A 26151-nucleotide genomic window follows, 5' to 3' on the forward strand; every position below is an offset into this window, starting at 1 on the left:
CCTTTAAATCCCATCATTCCAGGTATAAAAAATTGCACCTGTTATATAACCTTTAAATCCCACCATTCCAGACATAAAAATTGCACGGGCTATATCACCTTTAAATCCCATCATTCCAAGCATATCCAAACTGTACCTGTTATATTACCTTTAAATCCCATCATTCCAGGCATATCCAAATTTTATCTGTTATATTACCTTTAAATCCCATCATTCCAGGTATAAAAAATTGCACCTGTTATATAACCTTTAAATCCCACCATTCCAGACATAAAAATTGCACGGGCTATATCACCTTTAAATCCCATCATTCCAAGCATATCCAAACTGTACCTGTTATATTACCTTTAAATCCCATCATTCCAGGCATATCCAAATTTTATCTGTTATATTACCTTTAAATCCCATCATTCCAGGTATAAAAAATTGCACCTGTTATATAACCTTTAAATCCCACCATTCCAGACATAAAAATTGCACGGGCTATATCACCTTTAAATCCCATCATTCCAAGCATATCCAAACTGTACCTGTTATATTACCTTTAAATCCCATCATTCCAGGCATATCCAAATTTTATCTGTTATATTACCTTTAAATCCCATCATTCCAGGTATAAAAAATTGCACCTGTTATATAACCTTTAAATCCCACCATTCCAGACATAAAAATTGCACGGGCTATATCACCTTTAAATCCCATCATTCCAAGCATATCCAAACTGTACCTGTTATATTACCTTTAAATCCCATCATTCCAGGCATATCCAAATTTTATCTGTTATATTACCTTTAAATCCCATCATTCCAGGTATAAAAAATTGCACCTGTTATATAACCTTTAAATCCCACCATTCCAGACATAAAAATTGCACGGGCTATATCACCTTTAAATCCCATCATTCCAAGCATATCCAAACTGTACCTGTTATATTACCTTTAAATCCCATCATTCCAGGCATATCCAAATTTTATCTGTTATATTACCTTTAAATCCCATCATTCCAGGTATAAAAAATTGCACCTGTTATATAACCTTTAAATCCCACCATTCCAGACATAAAAATTGCACGGGCTATATCACCTTTAAATCCCACCATTCCAGACATAAAAATTGCACGGGCTATATCACCTTTAAATCCCATCATTCCAGACATAAAAATTGCACGGGCTATATCACCTTTAAATCCCATCATTCCAGACATAAAAATTGCACGGGCTATATCACCTTTAAATCCCATCATTCCAGGCATATCCAAACTGTACCTGTTATATTAACTTTAAATCCCATCATTCCAAGGATATAAAATGTGCACCTGTATGAACTTAAGCTGTGATCACAAATCATAGCAATCAGACAGCTCCTATCCAAGTATACCCCTGTCAGCTTAATTTAACACTGTTGGCAAAGAAACAGAGATTTCATGACTTTGTGTTCTTATATCATAGTGATAAGAGATTACTTTATTAAACTACCCTTGTTATTAAACTACCCTTGTTAACATAATGGAATTATTTTTATTCATATTGGTTCAGGTTAACTCATTCATGAATCAGGTATGCTATGCTATGCTAGATATCTCTAAAAGGGTGAATAAAAATTGATGTTTATGATATGAAACTATATATTTATCCTACAAACGGTGTACAATGCATAGAAACATTGGAATCAACTATAAACAGGTATGGAAAATTCATTAAATGTTTGGATAATGAAGGGGTTTAAAAAGAACGGAATTATGATGTCGCAATTTGTTGCCACTTACATATTTAGCTGTCCTAATAATGTATTATTCGACCCTGGTAAAGCGTCATTATTTACCGGCCACAAATGGACCCTGGAAAGTCGTCATTTCTTACCGCTCACAACTCGTACGTATCCGTCTAAAAGGTATCTTTGCGTGCATGTTTGAAAAGTTGAAAGAATTTGATCACATTACAACGAACTCCTACATCATCCCTTAGTCGGGATCGTCGGACTTGCAATCTTAGGGACGAACATTCGATTCTTGTCCAGGCCAATTCCTGTCAGCTGCCTAGATCCTTAGATAAGGCACCTATCTCCCTTTCATTGGCATGATAATGTGTTAAAAGTGCCGTAAAAACAAACAAAACAAAAACAACAAGAACCAACAACAACAAAAAAAAAGCATTTTAAAAATGAACACACACCCTAGCCCTTGAATATCGCGTGATTCAGAATTGTATGGATTTTAGTAGAGAAACTGATACTGGAGACCGGTACATTGATTTATTAATTGTTCTTTTTTTCGCGATGAAAAGTAAGATTTCTAGTCTCTTCATTCTACTGTGGACAATGGTACATAATTTTGTGCGTATAATTGCATACTATTTCACCATTATGTCTCAAAATTTGTCACGTTTACTATTTTATAAATTCTACTCATCCAGGTGTAGATTCCGATTTACCCTATGTTCTACAATGAAGTGTTTTTCTTTTATTTATAGTACTGCTGTAGACGCCATGAAATTTGTTATTGTACACTCGTATCATCAGTCTTAAAACTGTATATGTAAAGTGTTGTTTACCTCTTTCAACTTTGTATTATACCTATTTATCAAAACATCGCTACAGTCATGTTCACTCCAATTATTATACGTGAACTATTAATTTGTTGATATTGGGTACAACACTGACATTTTAAGGGTTATTTTTGGCAATATCACTTAAATTTAATCAGTTTCCGTTGTGTTCACGTGTGCCACCCACCCATGATCAGAGAGATTTGCCGCAATTAATGAGTTAATCTGTTCTTTTCCGTAAGCTATTTCCCTCAGTTAGTACACAGCCGTGACATAGTTATCCTTGTATGCCATATACCCCTTACCACCCCCATCTCCACCCACTAAAGATTGAACTGACAAAGGATAAACAAATTAATCTTATCCGAATAGCCCCAAGGAAACGTATAGTAAATCTAATCTCTCTATTAATTATTGCAAGTTAGTGAGATGTATAGTCTAAATTACCCTTAGGCCACGATGCTTCACGCGCGGTTGACCTTCAACAGGTACGTGGTGTTAAATTAGTTTGTTTAGCCATGCATATCCAAAATAACGTCCCTCTAATCACAAGAATTTTAATAACACTGGGAGACCTTCTCTCGAGTTTTCTTCTTCAAAACATACATGAAAGCGTACCCAACCCACATGCACTTATTTCGATTTTACCACGCATCATCATTAATTCCGAAACGCCTCTTCTTTCCGTTTTATGTTAGATATATTTCCACTTTTAAACATACTCTTTCACTATTTTGGAACAGTTAAAAAGATGTAACTAAACCACTTCGATGCCTCTACTCCCTCCACTTTAACGTTTGTCGCAAACACACAGACCCGCTAGCTGTGGTGACTCAGCTGTTAGAGTTGTCACATAAATTATCTCATTTTGTGGTGATATAACAATTAAATTAAAGCTTTTTTCGCATTGATGTAACGGTAATTGTTCATTCTATATAATATCATCATCATGTTGTGGCTGTATGTGTGCATTTTGGTCTACGTACGCAGTGAGTAATGAGGCACTGACGCTAATTTGGAAGTTACATCTGTGACCCATTGCACAGTCCAGCCTCTGCAAACTGCAAGATAACCTATGACAAGAACTTCACAGTGACTTCACCTTGTTGGGTACTTTAGAGTAAAATGTGACTTATTAGGATCGAACGGTAACAATTTTAGTAATGTAAAACAAGTGTAGAGATTACATAGCAAAAAATATTTGTTATCAGAGTCCATATAAACCATGAGGGGTATTGCAGTATATCTCTTCTGAAAGATTATTTTTATTCTTGATCGTAGGTTGTTGTTGTGGTGGTGGTGTTTAACGCCATTTTTCAGCACGCGATATACATGGCAGCCAGTATCAATGGTGGAGGAAGAACCCGGGAAAATCCCGGAAAGAACCACCGACCCACGAGAAGCTACTGGCAAGTTTTCTCACATACCCACATTGACCGAATCTGAGACTCGAACCCATGCAGACAGAGGTGAGATGGCAGTGATCCGTAAAGGAGACCGCTTTAGACCACTCGGCCACTCGGGGCCCCCTCTTGATCGGAGGCAGATTTAATTCAAAATATTTAACAAAAATTAAAAAATCATCCTATTAATATTGAAAAACTAGGAAAATCTATTATAAATCATTTTCAATTACATGTGAACGATATAATAAAAGTCGATGACAATAAAATATACCTGTCATACTTCATTATGAATGTGGACTTAGGTGTGTCAAGATGAAAAAGTCGATTTATATGATATGCCTTTATCTAAACAATATCTAGCTCATCCAAAAAATAATGTATTCAATTTGCATAACTGGATCTGTCACTGCTGATACGCTCAGGTGACCACACAAGGCCGGGTGAAGCCACTGTCTGGTTAGGAAACACCTCACGTTTCAGAAGGCAGGTAACCGTTAAATATGGGGCATTGGACACATTTTCATTTTCGCAAGACTTAGTTCCACTGCCACATGACTTTCTATAAATAGTTTACAATGTACGAAAGAAGGTATCATGGCAAACTGCTATGTTTTAGATTTGGTCTGCCTAAGGTCAAATCCTAATATTCACGAACGTTCTCCATCGTCTAAACTGTCCGGAATCAATGAATATATCAATCAGCTTTGTTATACATGTTGATTTCTGTACCCATTCATTGATGTCTTAAAGCCAAAGCATTACATGTTTAAGTCACTTTTGTTTATAATGTGGAGTAGTATCAAAAAATAAAAAGACCAATACAATTTTTGGGTTTCTTTTTATAGGCACAAGTTGGTTATACAAGTATTTAAACGAAAATAATTATTGAATAAAAAAAACATAATCATTAACAATTAAATGTTGAACATATAATCAGCTGGTATAATTGTTTTTCTCAAGGGTATGTTTACTTTCTGCCTTATTTCGTATCAACGCATACGCATGGTTTCATCCAAGTTTCTTGATTACATTCCTGCACTCGATGTGGGTGTGTGCGTGTGTGTGTGTGTGAGAGAGAGAGCGAGAGAGACAGAGGGACAGAGAGAGACAGAGAGCTCTGATAATCGTAAAACAAAAATAAATCATGTTGGTAAGATTTCTCGTCAGTATAAAAGATAACAAGATTTCTTGTTAATATAAAAATTAAAAAGATCTTCACCATGAAGCAGTATGATAATTCGACTTACATAAGATGTAGAGTGATCAGAAAAATGTAATACTATCTTATTGTAATCATTTTGTAACTTAGTTTTATAAGTCATTTAGATACATTATAAATGAATATGGCGAAAGATTTTCATCTTGCCTCACATCCTTACCTCACTGAAAGAAGAAAGACGATTGCAACCTGTCATATCGGAGACAAGAATATATATATATATATATATATATATATATATATATATATATATATATATATATATATATATATATATATATATATATTTATATATATATTTTTATATATATATATATATATATATATATATATATATATATATATATATATATATATATATATATATATATATATATATATATATATATATATATATATATATATATATATATTCCCATCATTATTTTTGTGTAATAGTTTCATCAACAGATGTATCTTGCAAACATATTCGAATAAAATGAGATGAATAAAATTACAAAATAATTTGATCTTTAAATTTTAAAAAAATATCGGTAGAAGCCTGAAGACATAATATATCATATGTGATTGAATAGCCTGGACCAAATCATGCTTTAAGACTTACATAACATTTCAGTTAATTGCAGCCATACATTCGTTCATTCCAAACCTGTTCCCTACTCTTCACCATTACAGAAGAAATCACCGGGTACTGGCTGCTCTGAAAATGATTGACTCTCTGGTTTTCAATTTTGTTTCCAAAACTACTTTCACATACAACTCCATATAATCGCAAATTTGATCTATTCGACCATTAAAACCAAAACTATAATTACAGCATAAACGTGGACAAACAAGTAAGGTTACTAAATTATTGAAGGGTATCTTGTACTTCGTATTGATATAAACGTTTTGTAGTCTTATGTACACTCTGTACAATAAATTCTAAATTTGAATAAAATAATTATATTATAACTTGACACAACTATTTCAATTAAAATATGTTTGTAACACATAATCTGCGTGACAGGAATGGCACGATGTAAATAAATGGTATAATTTGACTACGAGACTATAAATAGCGTTTCAATTCATGATCCTGGAGCCGCTTGTTGCAGCCGTCCATGCTCTTTTCTACCTTGGTCTTGAACAGACAAAACTAATTCAATAGTACACCGTGCGTACATTTAACAAGTTGGAGACGGCCGAACTATATTTTGATCTCGATCAGTACGTTTTATATTTGCACAGGCTATTGCTAGCAACCCAGGAATGAACACTGGCGTAACAGCGATCCGAGTTGTCAATATGGAAGAGGAGACAACCGGTATTGACTCTACATATTATGCCGGTGCAGTAAAGTGCATCTACTTCTCAATCAGAGTTTGATAGTCAACTTGGCAGGTCATGTTGCCCGAGATGATGACGTGATTTCAGGTACAAATAGCCAACATGAAGAAGACGACACAATGCTTGTTGGGACTGAATAGCAAGCCTGGCAAAGAACCCTCGAGAAAGGATGTTTCTAACATTGTACAAACATCCACCATCATTGAGCAAAACCACCAGGAGCAGCTGTTTTGAAAAGGCTGACTGTATAGGGTTTCTAATTTTTCTTAAAAACAACACTTTCGCTTATAACACAGACACACGTTTAGTTAACTTTTTCGACCTACCATTTAAAACAAAACTGTAATTTTAAGCTTGAAGTTGGAATATAATTAAGATCACTATATTATTAAAGGGCAACTCGTACTGTTTGCTGATTTACACTTTTGGGACACATTTGGTACGCCTTTACGCTAAATCTAAATTTGATTGAAATAAGTACATTTTTTCCCTTGAAACAATTATTGCATTACTGTGGCTGACACACAATGGGCACGATACGTAGATAAGCCAGATATAACCTTTTGTAATTTTGCATGAAATTTGTTTTAATTATGTAAGGTGTACTTTTTGCTTGGGTTAGTTAACGTTTCGTACATGGCCGAATAGTTGAAAACGACTATAACGCAATCTTAATTAATCAATATTTCCTTACATATTGAATTCCTCAAGAGCAAGCTACCACCGCTGAGTGAGCAAAGAATGTGATTGATGAAAAGGTTGAGCACCTTTTGGGCCGCACTGAAGTACTCTCAGTCGACCAGTATCTGAGACAACTTAAGAGAGTTCTGATCGCCTTCAATCCAGCTAAACAACTTATTGGAGAAATGATAGATGAAGAGAAAGCTAAGGAGGACAGGAAGAGGGACCGAAGGAAGCGAGAGAGAAGTCTCACACACCATCAAAATGGATATGGGTCCAGTATAATCTGGGTAAGAAGACTATGTGAGGGAGTTATACCTCTAACTGCAACAGCGACATCATCTGCATCATCATAAGCATCAGCGAGTAGAACGCATCATCACAGAGACGAAGTACTGCAAGTTGGATGCTGATGGATATAATTTTCGACACTCTATCTCAGTAGGCAGATTTTGCTCAAAATACTAGACTGTGTTTGATGCACAACCAGGCTTGGGAGGTGGATTCGGCCTGAATATTGTTAAACTACGATCCATGACAAATGCCCACGGCTTACACCAGGGCTTGCCAGATCACTCAGATACCGAGACACTACTCAGTCATTCCCATAAAACTATATTTCTGCGTGTATTTGTCTTCACAACTAAGACTGAAGATCACTCTCCTCTGCTGTTCTGTTTTGTGAGTGTCAGCATGACAGTACATTGAAATATCTGTATGCATTTTATTACTGGCTGACATACATAGCTGACATTTGTAAGCCTGACGTTAAGATCTTGGAAAACTTTGAGTTGCGAAACGGTTATAGCAAACGCCACTGTTTTATAATTTGCACACAGTGCACACATTTGAAAGTTTGATAAAAAAAGATTATCATTATTAATACATTACTCAGCTCTGTTAACACTGTGTCATATAGGTGACTAGCGTTCAGTTGCAATTGCTCAAGTGAAGTTTTCTGATAAAAAGTACCTAATTCTGTAAATTTTTCAGAAAGCGATTTTGTGGGTTTAAGGCCATTCTTCATCGTTTATTATGATATAATCATCGGTCAACGTATGTGTTGGAGGAAGTCAAAAAAGCCACGAAATAATCAACGTCACACGGAAAGCTACTGGAAAGCATTCTTATATCAACGGTGGCCAATGTGAGACTTGAACCCACGTGGACATAGGCTTAATATTTATTCAAAACATACCAGCAAATGAATAGGCATAATGGCTTTTTCACACTGATGTTAAATATATTTGTACACATATGCCTATCAGATCGAGCATTTTGAAAACAACGGAAAATACGAATACGTTTCACGTTATATGCTCAGCCTATGAAAGTTCCTTCACAAAAGTGCGTAGTATACCGGTTAAAATGTGAATTATCCGAGAATATATGCATAATAAAAGATCGGCAAAGAAATTGGTTTGAAAAATGCTGAAGCTTCAATAGTAACTTCTGGGTAAGTTAAGCACAGTCCTAAATTTTTTAAACAAGTACAAAAAGCAACACTTTAAGTTAATTTGCGACCATCGGCGCTCACTTTTGTGTTTTTGCGATCTCAAGCATTACTGGCCCTGCTTTACTTGGATTCCACATTATATGTTTGGTTACTTAAGTATATTACTGAAAGGCGTACATATAATTTTACTAATATATCAACATGATACGGAGTTAAACATTGTTTCAAGCAAGAATGGAACAATTACTGCAAATAAAGGAACCTCATGTCAAGATCTCATGATGTGCTGATAATCTCTAAGACATACGTGCACAGACAACGTGATAACACACACGGTTATGCCATCATTCCCCAAAAAGGATGACACGTGGTCGAAGTAAGGGCTCTTGCTGTGAAAAAGCAAGCGGATTTTCCCCCGTTTTAATATACTGATATCCTTTAATATGAATTATTTTCACACTATCACGCTCGTAAATTATTATGGGTGAACAGAGAAAAAATGTCGTTCGTCTATTTTGGTTTATAGGTGTTACTTTGTACTGAAATCTCTAGCATCCATCTTGCATTGACAAATTGTTTAGCACTGATAGATATGTTATAATTAGTTGGCTTAGCGAAAGAATTATCGTGTATTTCGTGTCCTTTTCTTTGTCCTAGTTCCATCTTAGTTTTGGGATGAGCATAGAGTCTTGTCGGCTCAGTTGCATGAAATTTCGAGAACACGATAGTTACCAATTATTTGCCAATTTTTGAGGAACGGATTTGATTTCCATTTTGGATATATAGTGGAAATACTCAGACAAAATATATACATGCATCTAATATATATATATATATATATATATATATATATATATATATATATATATATATATATATAATACATTGATTAAAGGAAGTTACGCAATTTACAATTCTATTGAAATAACGACCTTCACAAATTTAGCATCTACAATAATGTTTGAATTGTATATTTTGTGACTTTTTGCGCTTTACTATGGCAAGTTAAAAACTTTTCTTCTTCTTAGCACATTTCTCTGATTAATACAGTAAACTTTTAAAGAGTAACATCTTTAAATTAAAACCTTGTGTGGTTGTGAATTGTCTTGTATGGATTCTGGTTGTATATTTTCTACATTAGCTCATTTAACCTATCACTTTTAGCCTTGTCAAGCTTGCACTCTAATTCGGTAACTATCCTTTTGTTACAGCTAAATTTTTAATATATAAAAATAACATACCAGCTGCTAAAGGAAACATACGCCATTGAAACCTTTAACAAATTGTCGGATTCATATGGAGAACTAGTTAACAATCGTCTGTTGAGGCGATGGCTTAGTTTTGTAGATCTTCAACTTGTAATCCTTTGGTTGAGCGTTCGATACATGTCCAAGAGGGACTTATCATGCTGCCTCGGTGTGTCCTTTTAAAAGGCATCTTTCCTAGCTTCCTTGGAATGATAACACCATTAATGTGTTAAACGTGCCGTAGAAACTATTAAATACAAGACGATATGAACCGAGAAACATACGTTTAAAAATGTTATTCGGCTCAAACTGTAACCCTTGCAATTGCTTGAATATAAATTGCATATATCTTGTTAGGAAAATGATATTGGTGACCAGTATCATTATTTATTAATGTGCTTGTTCGCTTGATGAATTTGTAAGACTTCTAATAAACTGATACCACTTTTTCACCTATTTCTTATTTCCACGTTTCTGATACAAGAAACCTTTTTCACGTACATCATTCCAATCTTTAATTTGTTTCTGTCTCCCACTGGCTTTACACGCCTCTTAACATGTATGTAACATTAATTAGGGTACAAAGAATGTCTTCTTCACACAGAGGTACACAAATCGTATTTATCACTACTCGCATCACCTTCAACATCATTTTGGTTTAGTTTTAGCGGTTATGTCTTTGGATGTGGTGTTCAAACATTAGCTAGAACTTTTTCGGTGGCAAACAAAATCCAAGAAAGGAAGGTAATAAAACACGTACATAGGCGTTAAAGCTTTAATGGAATCGTCTAATGTGGAATCAGTTTTTTTCTTAAGTATAACAATGTGCTACTAAGTCTCGACTACTGTCATTGACATCCAGAGTCTTCCATGTGACACTTATGAAAGACATTGTTGCAGACTATATTTAAAACGTTTTTATGTTGATCAATAGTATCATATATATATATATATATATATATATATATATATATATATATATATGCACACAGCGGTTATTTTTTAATATACGTGATGTTTTCAGCAACCTGTCTAACCAACAGTCAATTAGTTGCAGGGTTAATAACCGTCTTTCTTTACTTTATATATATATATATATATATATATATATATATATATATATATATATATATATATATATATATATATATAGTGGAACTTTTCTTCCGATATGGCACCTTAACAAGTAATGTTTTTTCGTCACGAAAAACTTCGTTCTTTACGATTTACTTTGTACCGCGCCCACGTGTATCATACCGTAATGAGAATTTATTTTATCTTTGTTTGCGGGTAGGGGACTATCATAAAGATTTCAGAACGGAGTGCCAAGAGTTCCTGCTGGCCCAAGAGAATATAACGCCGGTAGGAGGTGGGTTAGTGTTTGCGGTAGGATTTGATGTCGGTCGGGGATTAAAACTACTACTACTGCTACACTTAAGTTTCTCATTATCGTTATTTGTTTAAAAATTCATTATCTAAAATGCAATGCTGTTCATTCGAGCCCAATATTTATTAATAACCGATCTACTACGTCTTGATTCATCGAGCATTATGCAGTCGTTCAGATTACCACATCCATCGTGATGTTTCTAGTGATGCTTCATGTATGGTACTTTCATGGATGAATTTTGATTGTATTACGAAATGAGCCGATTCTGACGGATTTTTATAGTCCAGTATATGCAGTTTTCTAAGTGCCATGACAGAATCTGTCAAACCAGACAGGAAGAAAATGCCCACTCATTTGTTTCCTTGAACTCTTTCTAGTTCACTTATAAGAAGGAAAGAAGGTAACATAATACGCCAAGAGGGTAGAAGAGCTCATCTCAGTCCATCGAACTGATGGGCTATCAAACCAGCTGATGCTTCAAGTGGTTTTTCTCCAATCAACTAACGACCAGACATATGCGAGAATCAAATATCATTTTTGTGTTGTTTTTCTTGCTGCTTATTCTCATACTTATCAGTAGGCTTTTCTAAGACATAAATTGGTATTTCATGCTAGGTAACATGACCCAAACAACGCATGCATAGAAGTAATACTATAGGAAATGACCAGAAACTGGTGCGTTTTTATATTTGTTAGTATTTGTTAGGTAATTTCAGTCCGTGTCTGTTTTTAACCCAACTTTGAATCACTTGTCTCTGCGTCACACGAATCTTCATTATGTTAAAACGTTGATGAATGAAGCATAAATCATGCAAATGGTACGCAGGACAGACCGAATCGTAAACAGTTACAAAACTAGTGGAAAATCAGCATTTCTTTTAAAAATTGGAAAATTTTATCCAATAAGGAGCTTATAATAGATCAAATGTAATGCCCATTTCTGGATAGGTGCTGAACATACAATAAACATACATCAATGTAGCGAAATTCGAATTGAAATTTGAAGAGTATCTTCTTCCAGCACAATTAAATAATACAGCGGAAACGAGCATCGTCTTTTTCAATGACTGGACGAACTTGTTTTCCTTGTGTGATATACGAAGAACAATTGGCATGAAATATGTTAGTCACTGTTGAACACTTCTTTCTTGCGATCATTCTATTCTGTTTAAAAGCTATAACACTTGCAGAGATGAAATGTTCGACGGATATAAACATTTAATTCTTAAGAGACTTGGAACAATCCCTTTCGACAATATTTGTTTTTAACATGAATTTGCATTCTCAGATTTCCAGACACGATCTTAATTATAGACATGTTCATTATTTATTTGGATTTTAACTTTTATTTATATTTAACTTCAATTTAAACCAATACAAGGGCTGTTGAATTTCAATTATTTTGACGATATTGAAGTGATATAATTGTGAGTTCCAAATGATGGTCTATTGGGCAAGGATTATCCGTTTCCATGTTACTTGAGGTATTGCAAGTAGAATGTCCAAGTGTACAGTGTTTAGCTTTGAAAGTTTTTTTTATTTCGATGCAGTAACATCAGTTTTGTGGGATTAGTTTCAAAACTAAGAATGTCACAATTCTAGCTTTTGAACTTAAGAGTGTCCAGTTCTAATTTATGGATGGGAGAAGTTAATTTTCACGTCTTATGTCCTGATTATATGAATAGTAACTGCCTTGTCATTCTGATGGGTCCGGATATATTTGGGGCTTTTCGATTTGTATACATCCTATTGTGTCTAATAAATGTAAATCATTGACACAGACGAATCACACACACTGACCAAAACTATAATTAAAATGTTTCTGTTGGATACATTTTTACTTGGTTTCAAAAGTTGACATCATCTCATAGAGTGGCGTATTCTGCACAGATATTTATTACAGTCATCCAAACTGCTTTAAGTATTTGAAGGAAGAGCTTTTGTGCCTATTCAAAGAATACGCTCAAAATGTATCGAATCATACTGGTGTTTGAGACAAAACAACATTATTTGTTTACCCTTTGAGCAAATGTCTTCCATTATGAACCAGCCAGTTTTGGGGCGAGATCAGTTTTGTTTAGCTAACAACTGGAGTCTTGTGTGTGTGTGTGTGTGTGTGTGTGTGTGGATGTATGTGTGTGTGTGTGGGTGATTTTTAAGGTAGATTTAACGATTTTTCAGTCATATCGCTGCAATGTATTTAGCGTCACCGTTTATATTGATGTCTAGCATTGGTTCATCATGCCGCAGATACGTTGCATGATATCCCACCCAGTCACACTATCCTGTCACAATGCCGACCAGTCTTAACACTAACCTCTTAACGCTGAGCGCCAAGCGAGGCTGCTGTTAGTACTAGTTTTGTAAGTCTTTGGTATGACTCGGCCGGGTATAGAACCCACTACCTTCCGCATCCGAGGTGGACGCTCTAACCACTAAGGCACTTGAGCGGTGTAGTCTGGTGAGTATCTCGAGTTTCATAGTCTGATGGAACTGTCTGCATTCCATGTGTCGATGCCCATAAACGAATGACGAGCCTTTAATATGAAGATACTGGTGGTTATGTAAATATTTTCCTGATGTGTTTAAATTTTGTAAAATATTTCATACTGTGATAATTCATGTGTTGCAATGTATTATATACGGATTTATTTACATTTTTGTTTCATGACTACTTTCCGTAGAGAACTACACTTGGTGTAAAAACACAGTTGCAAATGAACATTTTAAAAATATGTAATTTATTGTAAATAAAAGTAAGCTTAAGCGAATATGGTTAATGACATATATTCAGAACAATAGAAGAATAACAGAACAAACAATGTCTAGTTACATCTAGATTATATCGAGATGCCATTAGAACAATGCTATGCCAATTGTTCATAACGGCCTCAAATTGCTTTCATCGTGTTGCATCAAATATTTGTGTTGAGCTCTGACACGTCTAAAAAAAGAGTTAAAATAAAATATGAGGAATTATTAGAAAGATGCAAAATATGTATACTGAGAAATACCTTATCCATATAGTTCATAAAATGTATTTAGTTGGCCTTCGTTAGATAGTGTGCATGTATTTTATGACTGGTTTTCAGACATTTTTCATAATTTCTGAAACAAATACTCGAAAGATCCGTATAGTATAAATGTCATCTGGTGGATTATTTAAGGGTTAGCTCCATCGTTTGACAGTCCAATACATGTCATTCATGAACGTGACGTTGCAGTTTGCTAATTGTTTAATAATTTTCAGTTGTTAAAACTGGTAAAGATTCAACATTTCTGTATACCGTCAGTCGTAGTCAGTCGGTACTCTTCAACGATTACATCACTTCAGTTTGAGATTTGTATTTAAACTTTTCAGAGGTTTTTGATCTGCGGATTGAGTAGAACTATAAACCGCTGATAGACCACTAAACGAACTGTTTTATTTTGTCTTCTTTAAACAAATTTATATCATATAAAATCATTCATTATGCTATATTCAATCGTAAAGACATGTAGAAGTTTCGAATAGTATACCACATTAATGTGCAATGCCCTATTTAAATAATAAAACCTAAAGAAAGATCAGATTATTTCCACAGAGGTTTAGTATAAATATCCGGATAGTTTCATGAATATTTTCAAATTCATCTATGCAAACGTAACATGAAGAAGGACCATTTGAATGTCAAACTTTTTCTCAAAGAATTTTATGTTTGAATCACTAGGAAATACTGCAACTGTACAGACTCGAGGAAAACTAAATATGGACACAACATTAATATATATCACCATGCCACTAACATTCAAACTTCCCTCAAAGACCAGTCTGAAAGCTTACTCTGGTTTTCATCTGGAAAGGATGCATGAATAGTCTATTTTTGGCTGTAGCTTTACAAAATACAACACGAGGACTTAATGTCGGCTTCATATTGTGATCTTGACAGACATAACCAACAAAACGGTACGCAAGCCAGTATTTAGATCAGACGCGTGATCTCCTAAGAGTGTATTATTTTAGCTAGTCTAGTCGGTCTGTAGAATACACATTCTTTGTTTCCACACATAAATATGGAAACAGCTATGCTAAGTATAAGTTTATTTTAGTGCAGTGGATATCGGACAAGCACCTAAATTAAAAGATATGACGAAAAACGAAATGGAGAAACGTTCTATCTAGGTTATTGTTTTCTATAAGTGCAATAATATGAATTGTTTAAATAAATAGATGGATAAATCTATGATCAACAAAAATGTTACATTTATTCAAAAAAATGTCCTTCCACTTTCATATACTATAAAGAAAATGTTTCATATATTGAATATTTAATGGATTAAAATACATGCAAGTTTTAGTTCTTTAAAAAAAACACAAGGTAGATATTACTAAAGTGCTAATGTTTACAAATTAATGATTGACAGGCCTACATTAGTGACTGCATATCATGAAAGTGTTTAGTTTCTTCTTGTGCATCGTAACTACTTTAATATGATCTTAAGTTCTATATTGCATATGAAGGGAAAATGGAATTATTTTACCCATTTGTTTTCCATTGGTTTGGATGAATACAACTCAGGGCTTAGTTTTATTTCATTCCTGCGTACGGCTACTTAATTATGATTTTGATTCTCAAACAAAGTTGTTAGTAGCTTCATCTTTTCTTCGCCAGCTCAGCAAACTAATCATGTGTCCTCGAAGTGATTACATTTAAAGGTGTTACATTTGTTCATCCTAAATTTTGCAATGGAGCAAAGCGAATCTTTTTGTTTCAGCTATTAAAGTACGAACATGTAAGTTATTATTATTTAAAAGTAATGAACACAATGAATAAACTAATATGTTTTATAACGAATATCGTCTTCTATATAACTAATTATTATATTGATGGTCTGGTAGATGTTTACTCTTGATAAAGATATAAACAATTGTTATCAAATCACAATTGCAAGAAAGAATTGTGAATACTGACCAGTCGTCGTAAGCAATTTACCTAGCACTAATATTACCTTTTTTGTAAATATCATACTTACTCCTTAATTATTTTAGTAATAGCAATACTGAACAGGGCAGAAATCACTGTAATGATGAAGCTTATATTATTATTGCCTGGACATCCTGAGAGGACATTTCCTGATAAAACGTTGGGACATTTTATCTTATCCCAGCCTAATGTCTCGTTATACTGTTTGTTGTTCTCCCGGAGCCACTTAATCAGTGGATCGAAATATTCCAGAAGCGGAGCGGCGCTAAGCTTGTTTGTCTGGCCGTCGGTTCCATTTGTAATTTTCATCATGGCCTCGCCCCAAGGTCTTGACGATCCCATCTTAAGCATATCACTGAAAAGAAGAGATTTATAATTAATAATTAACTGACCAATCTACGAAGTTTTCGAGTGGAATCATACGAGTTATATCCCTTTGCAATTGGTCAGAGGTCATTAAAGAGAAAACTGCATTAAAACGTTTGCACAGTGAATTCACCTCCATCAAAACAGTGTAAATTCATATCATTTTCAAGATTTTCATCTCATCTCACAGTAAACATGCAGTTTAACATATAAAACTGCGCATTTCCGCTGCGTGTAATATTGTTGCTAAATACAAAACAGTTTATCCCGAACGACCTCTGTTGTCTTCAGCTCATGAGAGGGTAACATCACGCTTCATTGTAATGGCAGTCGGAGTGTTGAATTTATTCATTCACGCTTTGTCTGTTTACTTTTATTTTAAAGAGTTCTAGTCGAATTATAATGTTAATCGTACTGGCACATTTTCTCTGTTGGCGGGTAACGGTTTAAGGAGGCCATCATACTAACTTAAATTACGCCGGTTCTTCTATCATCTATTCAGTAGTGATAATAAGTGATATTATTATTATTATTATTATTATTATTATTATTGGTAGTAGTAGTAGTATTGTTATTATTTTATTATTATTATTATTATTATTATTATTATTATTATTATTATTATTGTGTTATGTTGAGTGGTCTAAAGCGCTCTCCGTTACAGATCACTATCATCTCACCTCTGTCTGCGGCGGTTCGAGTCTCGGATTCAGCCAAAGTGGGTATTTGAGAAAGCTTGCCAGTAGCTTCTTGTGGGTCGGTGGTTCTTTCCGGGGTTTTCTCGGGTTCTTCCTCCACCATTAATACTGGCCGCCATGTATAGCCTATCGTGTGCTGAAAAATAGCGTTAAACCCCACAACAACAACAACAACAACAACAACAATTAGTGTGTTATCATCAGCAGCAGTTGCTGGGTCGCAATCAATTACACTTGTTGACAATTACATGTCAGCCATAACAAAGGAACGCGATAATAAATTTGATCTAGCGATCTAATATTATTTTGTGAAAGGAGAAAAAAATCATGGATTTGATATGGTAGAAATAATTATTTTGTACTTACTTCAGTTTAGTCCCCGCAATCGTATTGTTATAGATGTCACATCGGTGAAGCGGCCCAGAAATATTAGCCACCTTACATAAAGCCTTTTGCCACTGGAACTGGACAACATTACTTACAAAATACCTAAATGGGATAGAAAAAAAGTCTTAAATTAATAATCATGGATTAGAAGCTATTGTAATACGTTACATTTTGTATCTGCCTGGATCACGATTGCGGAAATATACATTAGAATAAAAGTGGCGTTCGTTTGTTTTTGCTCTCCCTGATAAAACTGTATGTTCTGACTTAGAAGTGGACATATTTGACACCAGAACGGTAGGGTGAGGTTGACGATTCCGTCCCATTTTATTGTCTGCCATCTTTCTTTAGTACATATAATACGATTAAATCATGTCGTCGTCCTACTGTGTTAGCCATATTGCTTCTGTCAAAAGAGGGCAACGACCTGTTTCGCTTTGGTCGGACTCATCGTGTCAAATGACCGCAACGAATATCACCAGAACATACAATTAATACGAAAGTGAATCGTGTTAGACCCTAAAAGTGGCGCTCTACAGTTTAGAATTTGAAAGAAAAATAATTTCCCCGGCTCTCCTCACTGGTTATACTGGCTATTTAAAAAAGACCTTGTATATCTTAGGTATAATTCAAAGAACCTTTCATTCCCTTTATTTTGGTGTATGATTGGTTTGTGTAATATGGGTTATAGAGTATACAGCTTGGCCTTACTCCAGATGTGCACCTTTCAAAAAAGTGCTAGCTCCACTTGTTCATTTTCATTTCCTGAACTTCAGAGGCAAATTGTATAAAAAAAGAGCCGATAACTATTTTACATTTTATATATTTGGTAATTTCATTCATTGCACTTTCAGAAGCTGGTATTGTCTAGTGTGGCAAAATTAATTTTCCCTTTTTTAACAGCTGCTTTGGATAGTGTACTTTAGACAAATTCAGACTGATTTTTAGCACAAGGGAGCATTCATTTTAGTTAGCAGTGTGCTTGGATCATGAATAATTTCAAAAAGTACAATATCCAAAGAAATATCATCCACATTACATTAATGTAGCATAGAGGTATGCCAACATACTCTCCACTGTGCATTTTTTAAATGCAAACAACTTCACCTTACATACCTCACTCTCTCAAAAGTACATATATAACTGGTGAGCGCCCCCAAATTGCTGACAGTAATTAAATGCATTATAAATGGCTGCCTGTGTGAGAATGTTGCCTTGAGGTAATAAGCGTTTCCTGCCAGAACATAAGAGTTAAGTGTGGCGTTTGTCCTTATATAAAATGGAAACTTAAACTTGCTTCTTTAAATCTTAACTTTCTCGATAGTGTGCTAAAATATCAAACTGCTAACTCGGAAACTCAAGATTTTGAGCCTAACATTATAATAATAATTTTAAATTCCGAGACTGAAATTCACCCATCTGGCCCTAATACTATTTCGAAGTATAATCTATTTATACGAATTTACATCGGAAACACGTCAGTACCTGATATAAGGCACTCCACCTGGAATATGGAACTTTGCACCAGGATCGAAATCAGCATTCGTCCTTTGAACTGGAGGATAGATTCCTTGAAAATCACACCTGAAATATGGAATTATTGACAAATGTGACAACGAAATTGCTGTTTAACAACAGTCAATAGGATATTGACCAAAAGCATAGAGGAGGCAAATATAAGTAAAGGCCAACGCGTAATGACTATGCTACATGAAGAAATGTGATGTATTACTTGTCCCTGTACAATCGAAAGAAGAACCATTTTTTCCCGGAAGTCATGTAATCATATGCTGTAAATTGGTTACGCGAGATTTGGTTGCCTCATTTTTGTTATAGTTCGCTCTACTATGGTAAGGTTTACTCATATTTGATACGGTTCATACAATTAAAAATGAAGGCTAGATATCTTGCAAAAGTGTGTGTATGTGTGTGTGTAATTTAGATTTTTGACGTAGCTTTAACAATTTTTCAGTCATATAGCTACGATGTCTGCAGTGTGGCAGCTTATAGTGATGTCTAGCACTGGGGCATCATGCCGCAGACATGTAGCATGATGTCCGACCCAGTCACATTATCCTGACACCAGGCTGACCAGTCCAAACACTAACGTCTTAATGCTGAGCGCCAAACGATGCAGCTGTTAGTACCGTTTTTGTAAGTCTTTGGTGTGACTCGGCCAGGGATCGAACCCACGTCATCCCGCATCCGAGGCGGACGCTCTAACCACAAGGCCAACGGAGCTGCTTTTGTAAAATTGTATTATCATCTCTAGAAAAATCCGTTAAAGCGTTCATGGGAAACACTTACCTTGATTATCTTTAGCAAGAACAGCTTATGCTAATGCAAAAGACCGCTCCGGTGGCCTAGTGGTTAGAGCGTCCGCCTCGGAAGCGGGAGGTCGTGGGTTTGAACTCTCTATGCTGAGTACATTCCGTAATAACATTAACAATAAGATGATTAGAAAGGGAGGAGACAATGTTGAACATCCAACCTCTGTTCTGGAGGGAATAAATGTGCTTCTTTGGCTATGCCGACGTCCTGCTATCAAAACAGCACAACTGACGGTCACCTAAGCCGTGACAACTGCATACGTTTAAGAGAAACGAAAGCATGTAAAAGAAAAAGATCCTGGGGAAAGAAACAAGGCCGTGCCGTCGTTTCTGTATTCGGTAAAGAATTGGAACGGTGGGTTCATCGATGATCTGGCAGGTACCATGTCTGTTTATGCTTGTATGCAAAGTGTTTAAACTTATCAGTTCAGCTGTTGACTGGATGTCCTGTCCACCTAATTCTTGGACTCTCGGATGGAATTCAGTTTTTGGCAATTGCTTGGTGGGTCCCTTTGGTGAAACGAATGGATTTGCCAACCGAATTTCTAATAACAATGTGTGCTCTGCCAGTGTACCGCATTTTACTCCAAAGTGGCGGAATCCCGGGCACTAACTGTCTGGTAACCCGGAAGCTGAACTGGCTTAATGGCAATCTGAACGGATTTGTACGGCACTGAGTGATAGCAGAAGAGTTCAACCACTACGAAATATACAACAGGCACATGATTGACAGGTCGAAAAGCGCAAGCAAGCAGAGGGACATGCGCCGCAAGAGCAGCATAGAAAGGCCAGAAAAACTTCTAGCAAGCTGCAACTCATCATTAGAAAACTGAGAGGGATAGAGTGTACCGATTTCATCACAGACAAGCAACTGTCTTCTCGCATATTGTTGTAGCCGTCGCATCAGCATATCCGACAATGTTTGTAGAGAAAGGGTAGTGTCAACCCCGCAACCACTTTTTCTTCCATTTGAAGTTGACCTTATGTAACGATCTCTGTCGGCATTGTACGCATCATGTTAGATGGGTGAAGGTGCATCAAAATGTCTTCAACTCCCATAACAAAAAAAACCCCACGTCTTTGGATGCATGCTTAGTATTCAGCGATCTTTTCTCTGGACCTGTTTCATTCGTATTTTGTCCTCATGTCAGCACTTTTATAAAGGTGTTCTACGACCATAACTCGCATATGCTGCATTTTCTACACATAATTCATTCTCCCGGGTCCTTATCCGTCTTAGACCTTGTACATATAACGAATTTCGTCCATATATTCTATTATGACAAGATCGACGAAGACATTTTGGGAAATAACAAATGGGAAGAGTTCATCTACGCTTATTAGCAAGATGTGGGCTATGTAAATGCCTAACATCATCATTGTTAGCAAATACAACCAACAAACAGCATCAAAATACAGTTTTCGACCATAGGTCAGAGGACGAAAAATAAAATTCCACATGTGCTTGAAATTCACATAGATGTTAAGATATTGTATACATTGATTGCATCATATAATAAATACCTATCCATTCAATATTCTACAGATTTTATCAAAAGATAGTGTACTAATTCAAAAGGTTATCTAAGCTATTCGAGAGTTATTGGATAGGATGTATTTCTTGCCAGCGAAAGTAAATAAAAACGAAAATAAAATGTTGAATAATCGCAGCCATTTAGCGGTTGTGAGAAGAGATAAACAAAGAGCTGGAGAGCGTTTATTCCATGCTTCTAAACGGAATATATAACAAAACAAGAACAAGCATTCTTTTGCAATTGTTGGATTTGAGATGTGTTAGAACATCAGCCTAACGTAAATTTGATCAGGGAATGTATTCAAAGCAGAAATATCTGGAATAAATATATTCGAATTGCTTTATTTTGATACTCTCCGACGATTACATTATTATTACGATAATTATAAATCAATAATTTTAACGCCACCTATTCATAACTGTAAAATTATTTAAATTCATGGGAAGTTTGTGATATGGTCACACTTCATCAAAACTTAACTACTTTAAGAATGGCAAACCTCAGTTTTGTACACTTTATATTTTGTATTTTGTGGGAATATATCCAGGATATAACACTTAATATATGAGGAGTCAAGTACAGTTTGAAATTCGTATAAAATCTTATACATCAGCAATGCCATATTTAACCAACCTCAAATCCCACCATTTTTCGTTGTATCTGTCTGGTGTGGTTTCACCACGGAATACACTCCATCTCCACTGGTCAATAAGATATGAAAAGGGTAGAAATGCTATTTTGCTCAATGCCATCCGGAATAAAAAGTTAATATCTCCTTCCGTGTCTGTACAAGAAAAAATTGCTCAAACTAGAAAAGAATGCAAAAGGATATAACAAAAAAATGAAATTCTACTTTTACTTAGGTCAGTAGAATAAAAGAGTTGACATCTTTGTACAATAAATAGTTATTTGCTAAAATTACACAAGTCTGCAAGAGACAGGATACATCGCAAGGTAGGAATACAACATTTGTCCAAGGCCACCCGAAATTAAAGCAAATTATTTTTTCTCTACGACAAATAATTAAGTCCTCATAATACCCAAGGATGCAAGAGACATGATATTTCAAAAGGTGGAAATGCTACGTTCTCCAAGCAATAGGCCATCCGGAATAAAAGCTGCTATCTCCTTCAGTGTATGTACAATAAATAATTGCTCAAAATACAGAAGGAGACAGGATATATCAAATGTTGAATTGTTATTTTCTTCAGGGTAACCCAGAGTAAAAATGTTATCATCTCCTAATGTGTCTAAGAAAAGAAATAGATTATTACTAAAATTGCACAAGACTGCCAGAGACAAGATTTACCAAAGTACACAGGAACACCTTATCCAAGGTCTTCCGAATAAAAACAGAAACACCTTATCCAAGGTCTTCCGAATAAAAAAGTTGATATCTCAGTCTATGTCTGCATGATTACTAATAAATAGATCGAAATGCATGAGGAAATAAGAGCGGAATATATCTGGATTCAATATTCGAAATTAACTTGCTGCAAATAATTATGATTGTTTACATTTTATATAACGATATCACAATCTAAACATGGTGCATAATTTTATCCAAAGCAGAAAGAAAGCAAAGATAAAGAACTATGACACATTTAAGTCAGCTGATACTTGCGTTACGTGTTTAAATTTCCAACTGCATATACACTTACATACGTGTATTGCACATTTATTTCACGAGTAAATACCCTTTGATCTGTCTTTGATAAAATTGAAGTGTACACAAATCAAACGATGTGACCCTAAAATATAATATTTTAACCTGTTAATTCACATTGTCTTTGAAAATAAGAACAAAACGTTCATAATAATTTACCAGTCAAAGTACCATCAAATCACTGAAGTTCGTGACGGAATTGCTGGACTATCAGTACTATGAATCACACATATTTCTCTAGTGTGTGGCCTGTAATATCGTCTTGATAAGTAATACTATAAAATATGATGTTTATCTACACCCGTTTCATAAAGTTGGTGATATCATACGCAACATGCAGTATTGATAGACACACATGTTCAAAAGTGTTTTCCATGTCATAGTAGTGTTATGGACCAGTTTCACAACACTGAAAGACTGATAGGATTTGACTTTTCACCAGCCTTACTATTATTAAGCAGAACTATGGATCTGTTAAAAAGAATGTTACATAGTTCATGCAGAAATATCAAGATATTACAGTACTAAGATAGATTCAAAGTTCTAGTTGCAAAGAACTTTTTGAGATTAGGAAGACGCTAATGTCAAGGAATAAATGTACACCACTTCGGACGACCTTTTCTCCGTTCGACCTTCCGAACCTGTTCATAAATAGCTTCCGTGACGAAGATCATTTCTTAGAGATAAGCTTGAAACACAATTTCAAATGATTCATTGTCACCATACAGTTTCGATACAATTGGCAACCATTAAAATAGCAGAGCTTGTCTCTATAGATTTAGAGCATACAATAGTGATTAATAGCACCCCAAAGTTATGTGAACTCGATTCGACTCCGACAGCACACATGCTTGAGTGCATAGATTCAATTATGCATATATCGTCTGAATTCAAATAGTCTTTCTATTAATGTCCACTGCGTATTTCCCTCGCCATAGTATTGAAACTGTCCTTCTCGGGGTAGTGCACTATCTTCTCTCTGCTTTGGAGAGTGATAGACTACAGTCCTCACCCTCCTTGACTTGTTTGCGGCATTTGACACAATAAACAATGATATACTGCTCCACCCTGTCTTGCATGTATTTAGTATTAACGATAAAATATTACTATCATTCAAGTCCTACTTAGTCAACAGGACATTAACTGTGTCCCTAAATGGTGAACATTCCAGGCCCAATGACATGTTTTCGTGTTCCACAAAGCTCCGTTCTCGACCAAATTCTCTTTATTCTTTATAGTCAGCCTCTATCTACAGTCATATATCCACATCTGGTGTTTCACCAACTGTACGCTGATGACACTCAAATACACAAATCTAACTAAAGTTTAGGCTACCATCCAATGCGATATTGGTCACAACCCAGAATTTCACATTTACATCCTTTACCTCAGACAATACCTATCAGCAATATCAAAATTACATTCACACAGACAGTACGAAAAATAGGTGTCAGTCTTTTATTATACCAACATGTAACGAAAATATGCAAGGCTGGACATCTGGATCTGAGATGAATCAGCTAATTTGAAACTTCGTTTTGGTTAATGCCACCAAAGAACGTTTGTGTTCTTTATTACTTTAAAAACTGGACTATTGTAATTTCTTTTTTTAAAGGTTCATCTCAGTATCTTCTACAGAAATATCAAAAGGTTCACAACACGGCTGCTAACAATTCGATCCAGAATCAAAATCTGTTCAATAAGCTATATTTCTTTTGACGGATCCATCCGAATAAAACTATCTGACTTGACCCATGAGTACGCCAAAACTAGAAACTTACGCTTTTGTTCTGGCTCTCGTATTGTCATTGCTCCCACTGTTCCAATGAAGTCATACGAACAACGTTCTTTTGCATACTTGGATCCAGTTACGTGGAACAAAATGTCCGTTATGTTAGACACAAAAACACTGTGTGATCTTATTCACGAGTGTCCTATCAACTCACCTTTTTCCAACACCATGAACAGACTCACTAATGTTTCATTCCTTAATTATTGTCAGTATGTTTTTGTAGAAGCACTTATAGCTTCTATAGATTAGGCGCTGTATTAGGTCCACATTATTATTATTATTATTATTATTATTATTATTATTATTATCGCATGACATATCTACTTGCAAGTGATCCGAAAAACGAGGGCGAAGAACTAAAACGAGGAACGGTTTCCTTGTGAGCGTTCAAGAAGAAAAGACGACAGAGGTAAACTTTGATACGTACCATTCTGGGCCGGTACTTTATCTAAGAGTCCGATTTTCTTCAGGTGTTCAGGTGTGCGGAAGGAAAGTGTGACGATATTTGCCATTGTGTCGTGGAATCCTGCAACAGTTGCGTAAGTATTGTCACTGTTTCTATACATTAATCTCCATTCATCCGTCTATCAATATATGCCTCCATACAAGTGTAAGTATAGTCAACTCTACACAAAGCAATACATTCGTCCATCTATCTCGTCAGGAAACTGCACTTTTATTGTTTTAAATGAATCCATCAAAATATCACATAGAACACACGTCTCTGTGTTTCTCTCTCTCTCTCTCTCTCTCTCTCTCTCTCTCTCTCTCTCTCTCTCTCTGGATAGACAATTATTGACTTGAACAAACGATCGCCATCACTATGTATAGTAAGCTTCGTTACTTTAAGCATAACCTGTTTGCAATGACGAATCTGGAAAGGACCCGCTCATAACCACTGGCATATAATGACATTGGACAAATAAAGTTTTGTGGGAAACAAAGTTAGAAGAATCGACTTTTGAAGGCTATGAGATAAAAGATTCCTTGAAAAAGTTCTAGTGCAAAAATCAAAGTCAGTGGTATAAGCAATCATGGCCCATGACTCCGATAAATATCTCGGAATTCATATTCATTTATGATGTGCTTCGTCAAATCAACGTTGTCACCATATATAATTCGAATTCAATAATCTTTGGTGG

At 35.3% G+C, this 26151-nt stretch overlaps 1 protein-coding gene across 1 annotated transcript in view; it reads right to left on the minus strand.

The window, feature by feature from the left end:
- Positions 1–26151, minus strand: part of LOC149772884 (angiotensin-converting enzyme-like) — a 232991-nt gene that overhangs the window by 188844 nt on the left and 17996 nt on the right. The window contains exons 8-12 of the mRNA XM_089947173.1: positions 25437–25535; positions 22185–22335; positions 19172–19270; positions 17666–17788; positions 16361–16590 (exon numbers count right to left, since the gene is read on the minus strand). Of these exons, the coding sequence (XP_089803299.1) occupies positions 16361–16590; positions 17666–17788; positions 19172–19270; positions 22185–22335; positions 25437–25535 (702 nt within the window). The remainder of the gene's footprint in view (positions 1–16360; positions 16591–17665; positions 17789–19171; positions 19271–22184; positions 22336–25436; positions 25536–26151) is intronic.

This window comes from Sinohyriopsis cumingii, unplaced genomic scaffold (genome assembly GCF_028554795.1).
Source record: "Sinohyriopsis cumingii isolate HCF-2022 unplaced genomic scaffold, ASM2855479v2 utg001050l, whole genome shotgun sequence".
Classification (NCBI taxonomy): domain Eukaryota; kingdom Metazoa; phylum Mollusca; class Bivalvia; order Unionida; family Unionidae; genus Sinohyriopsis; species Sinohyriopsis cumingii.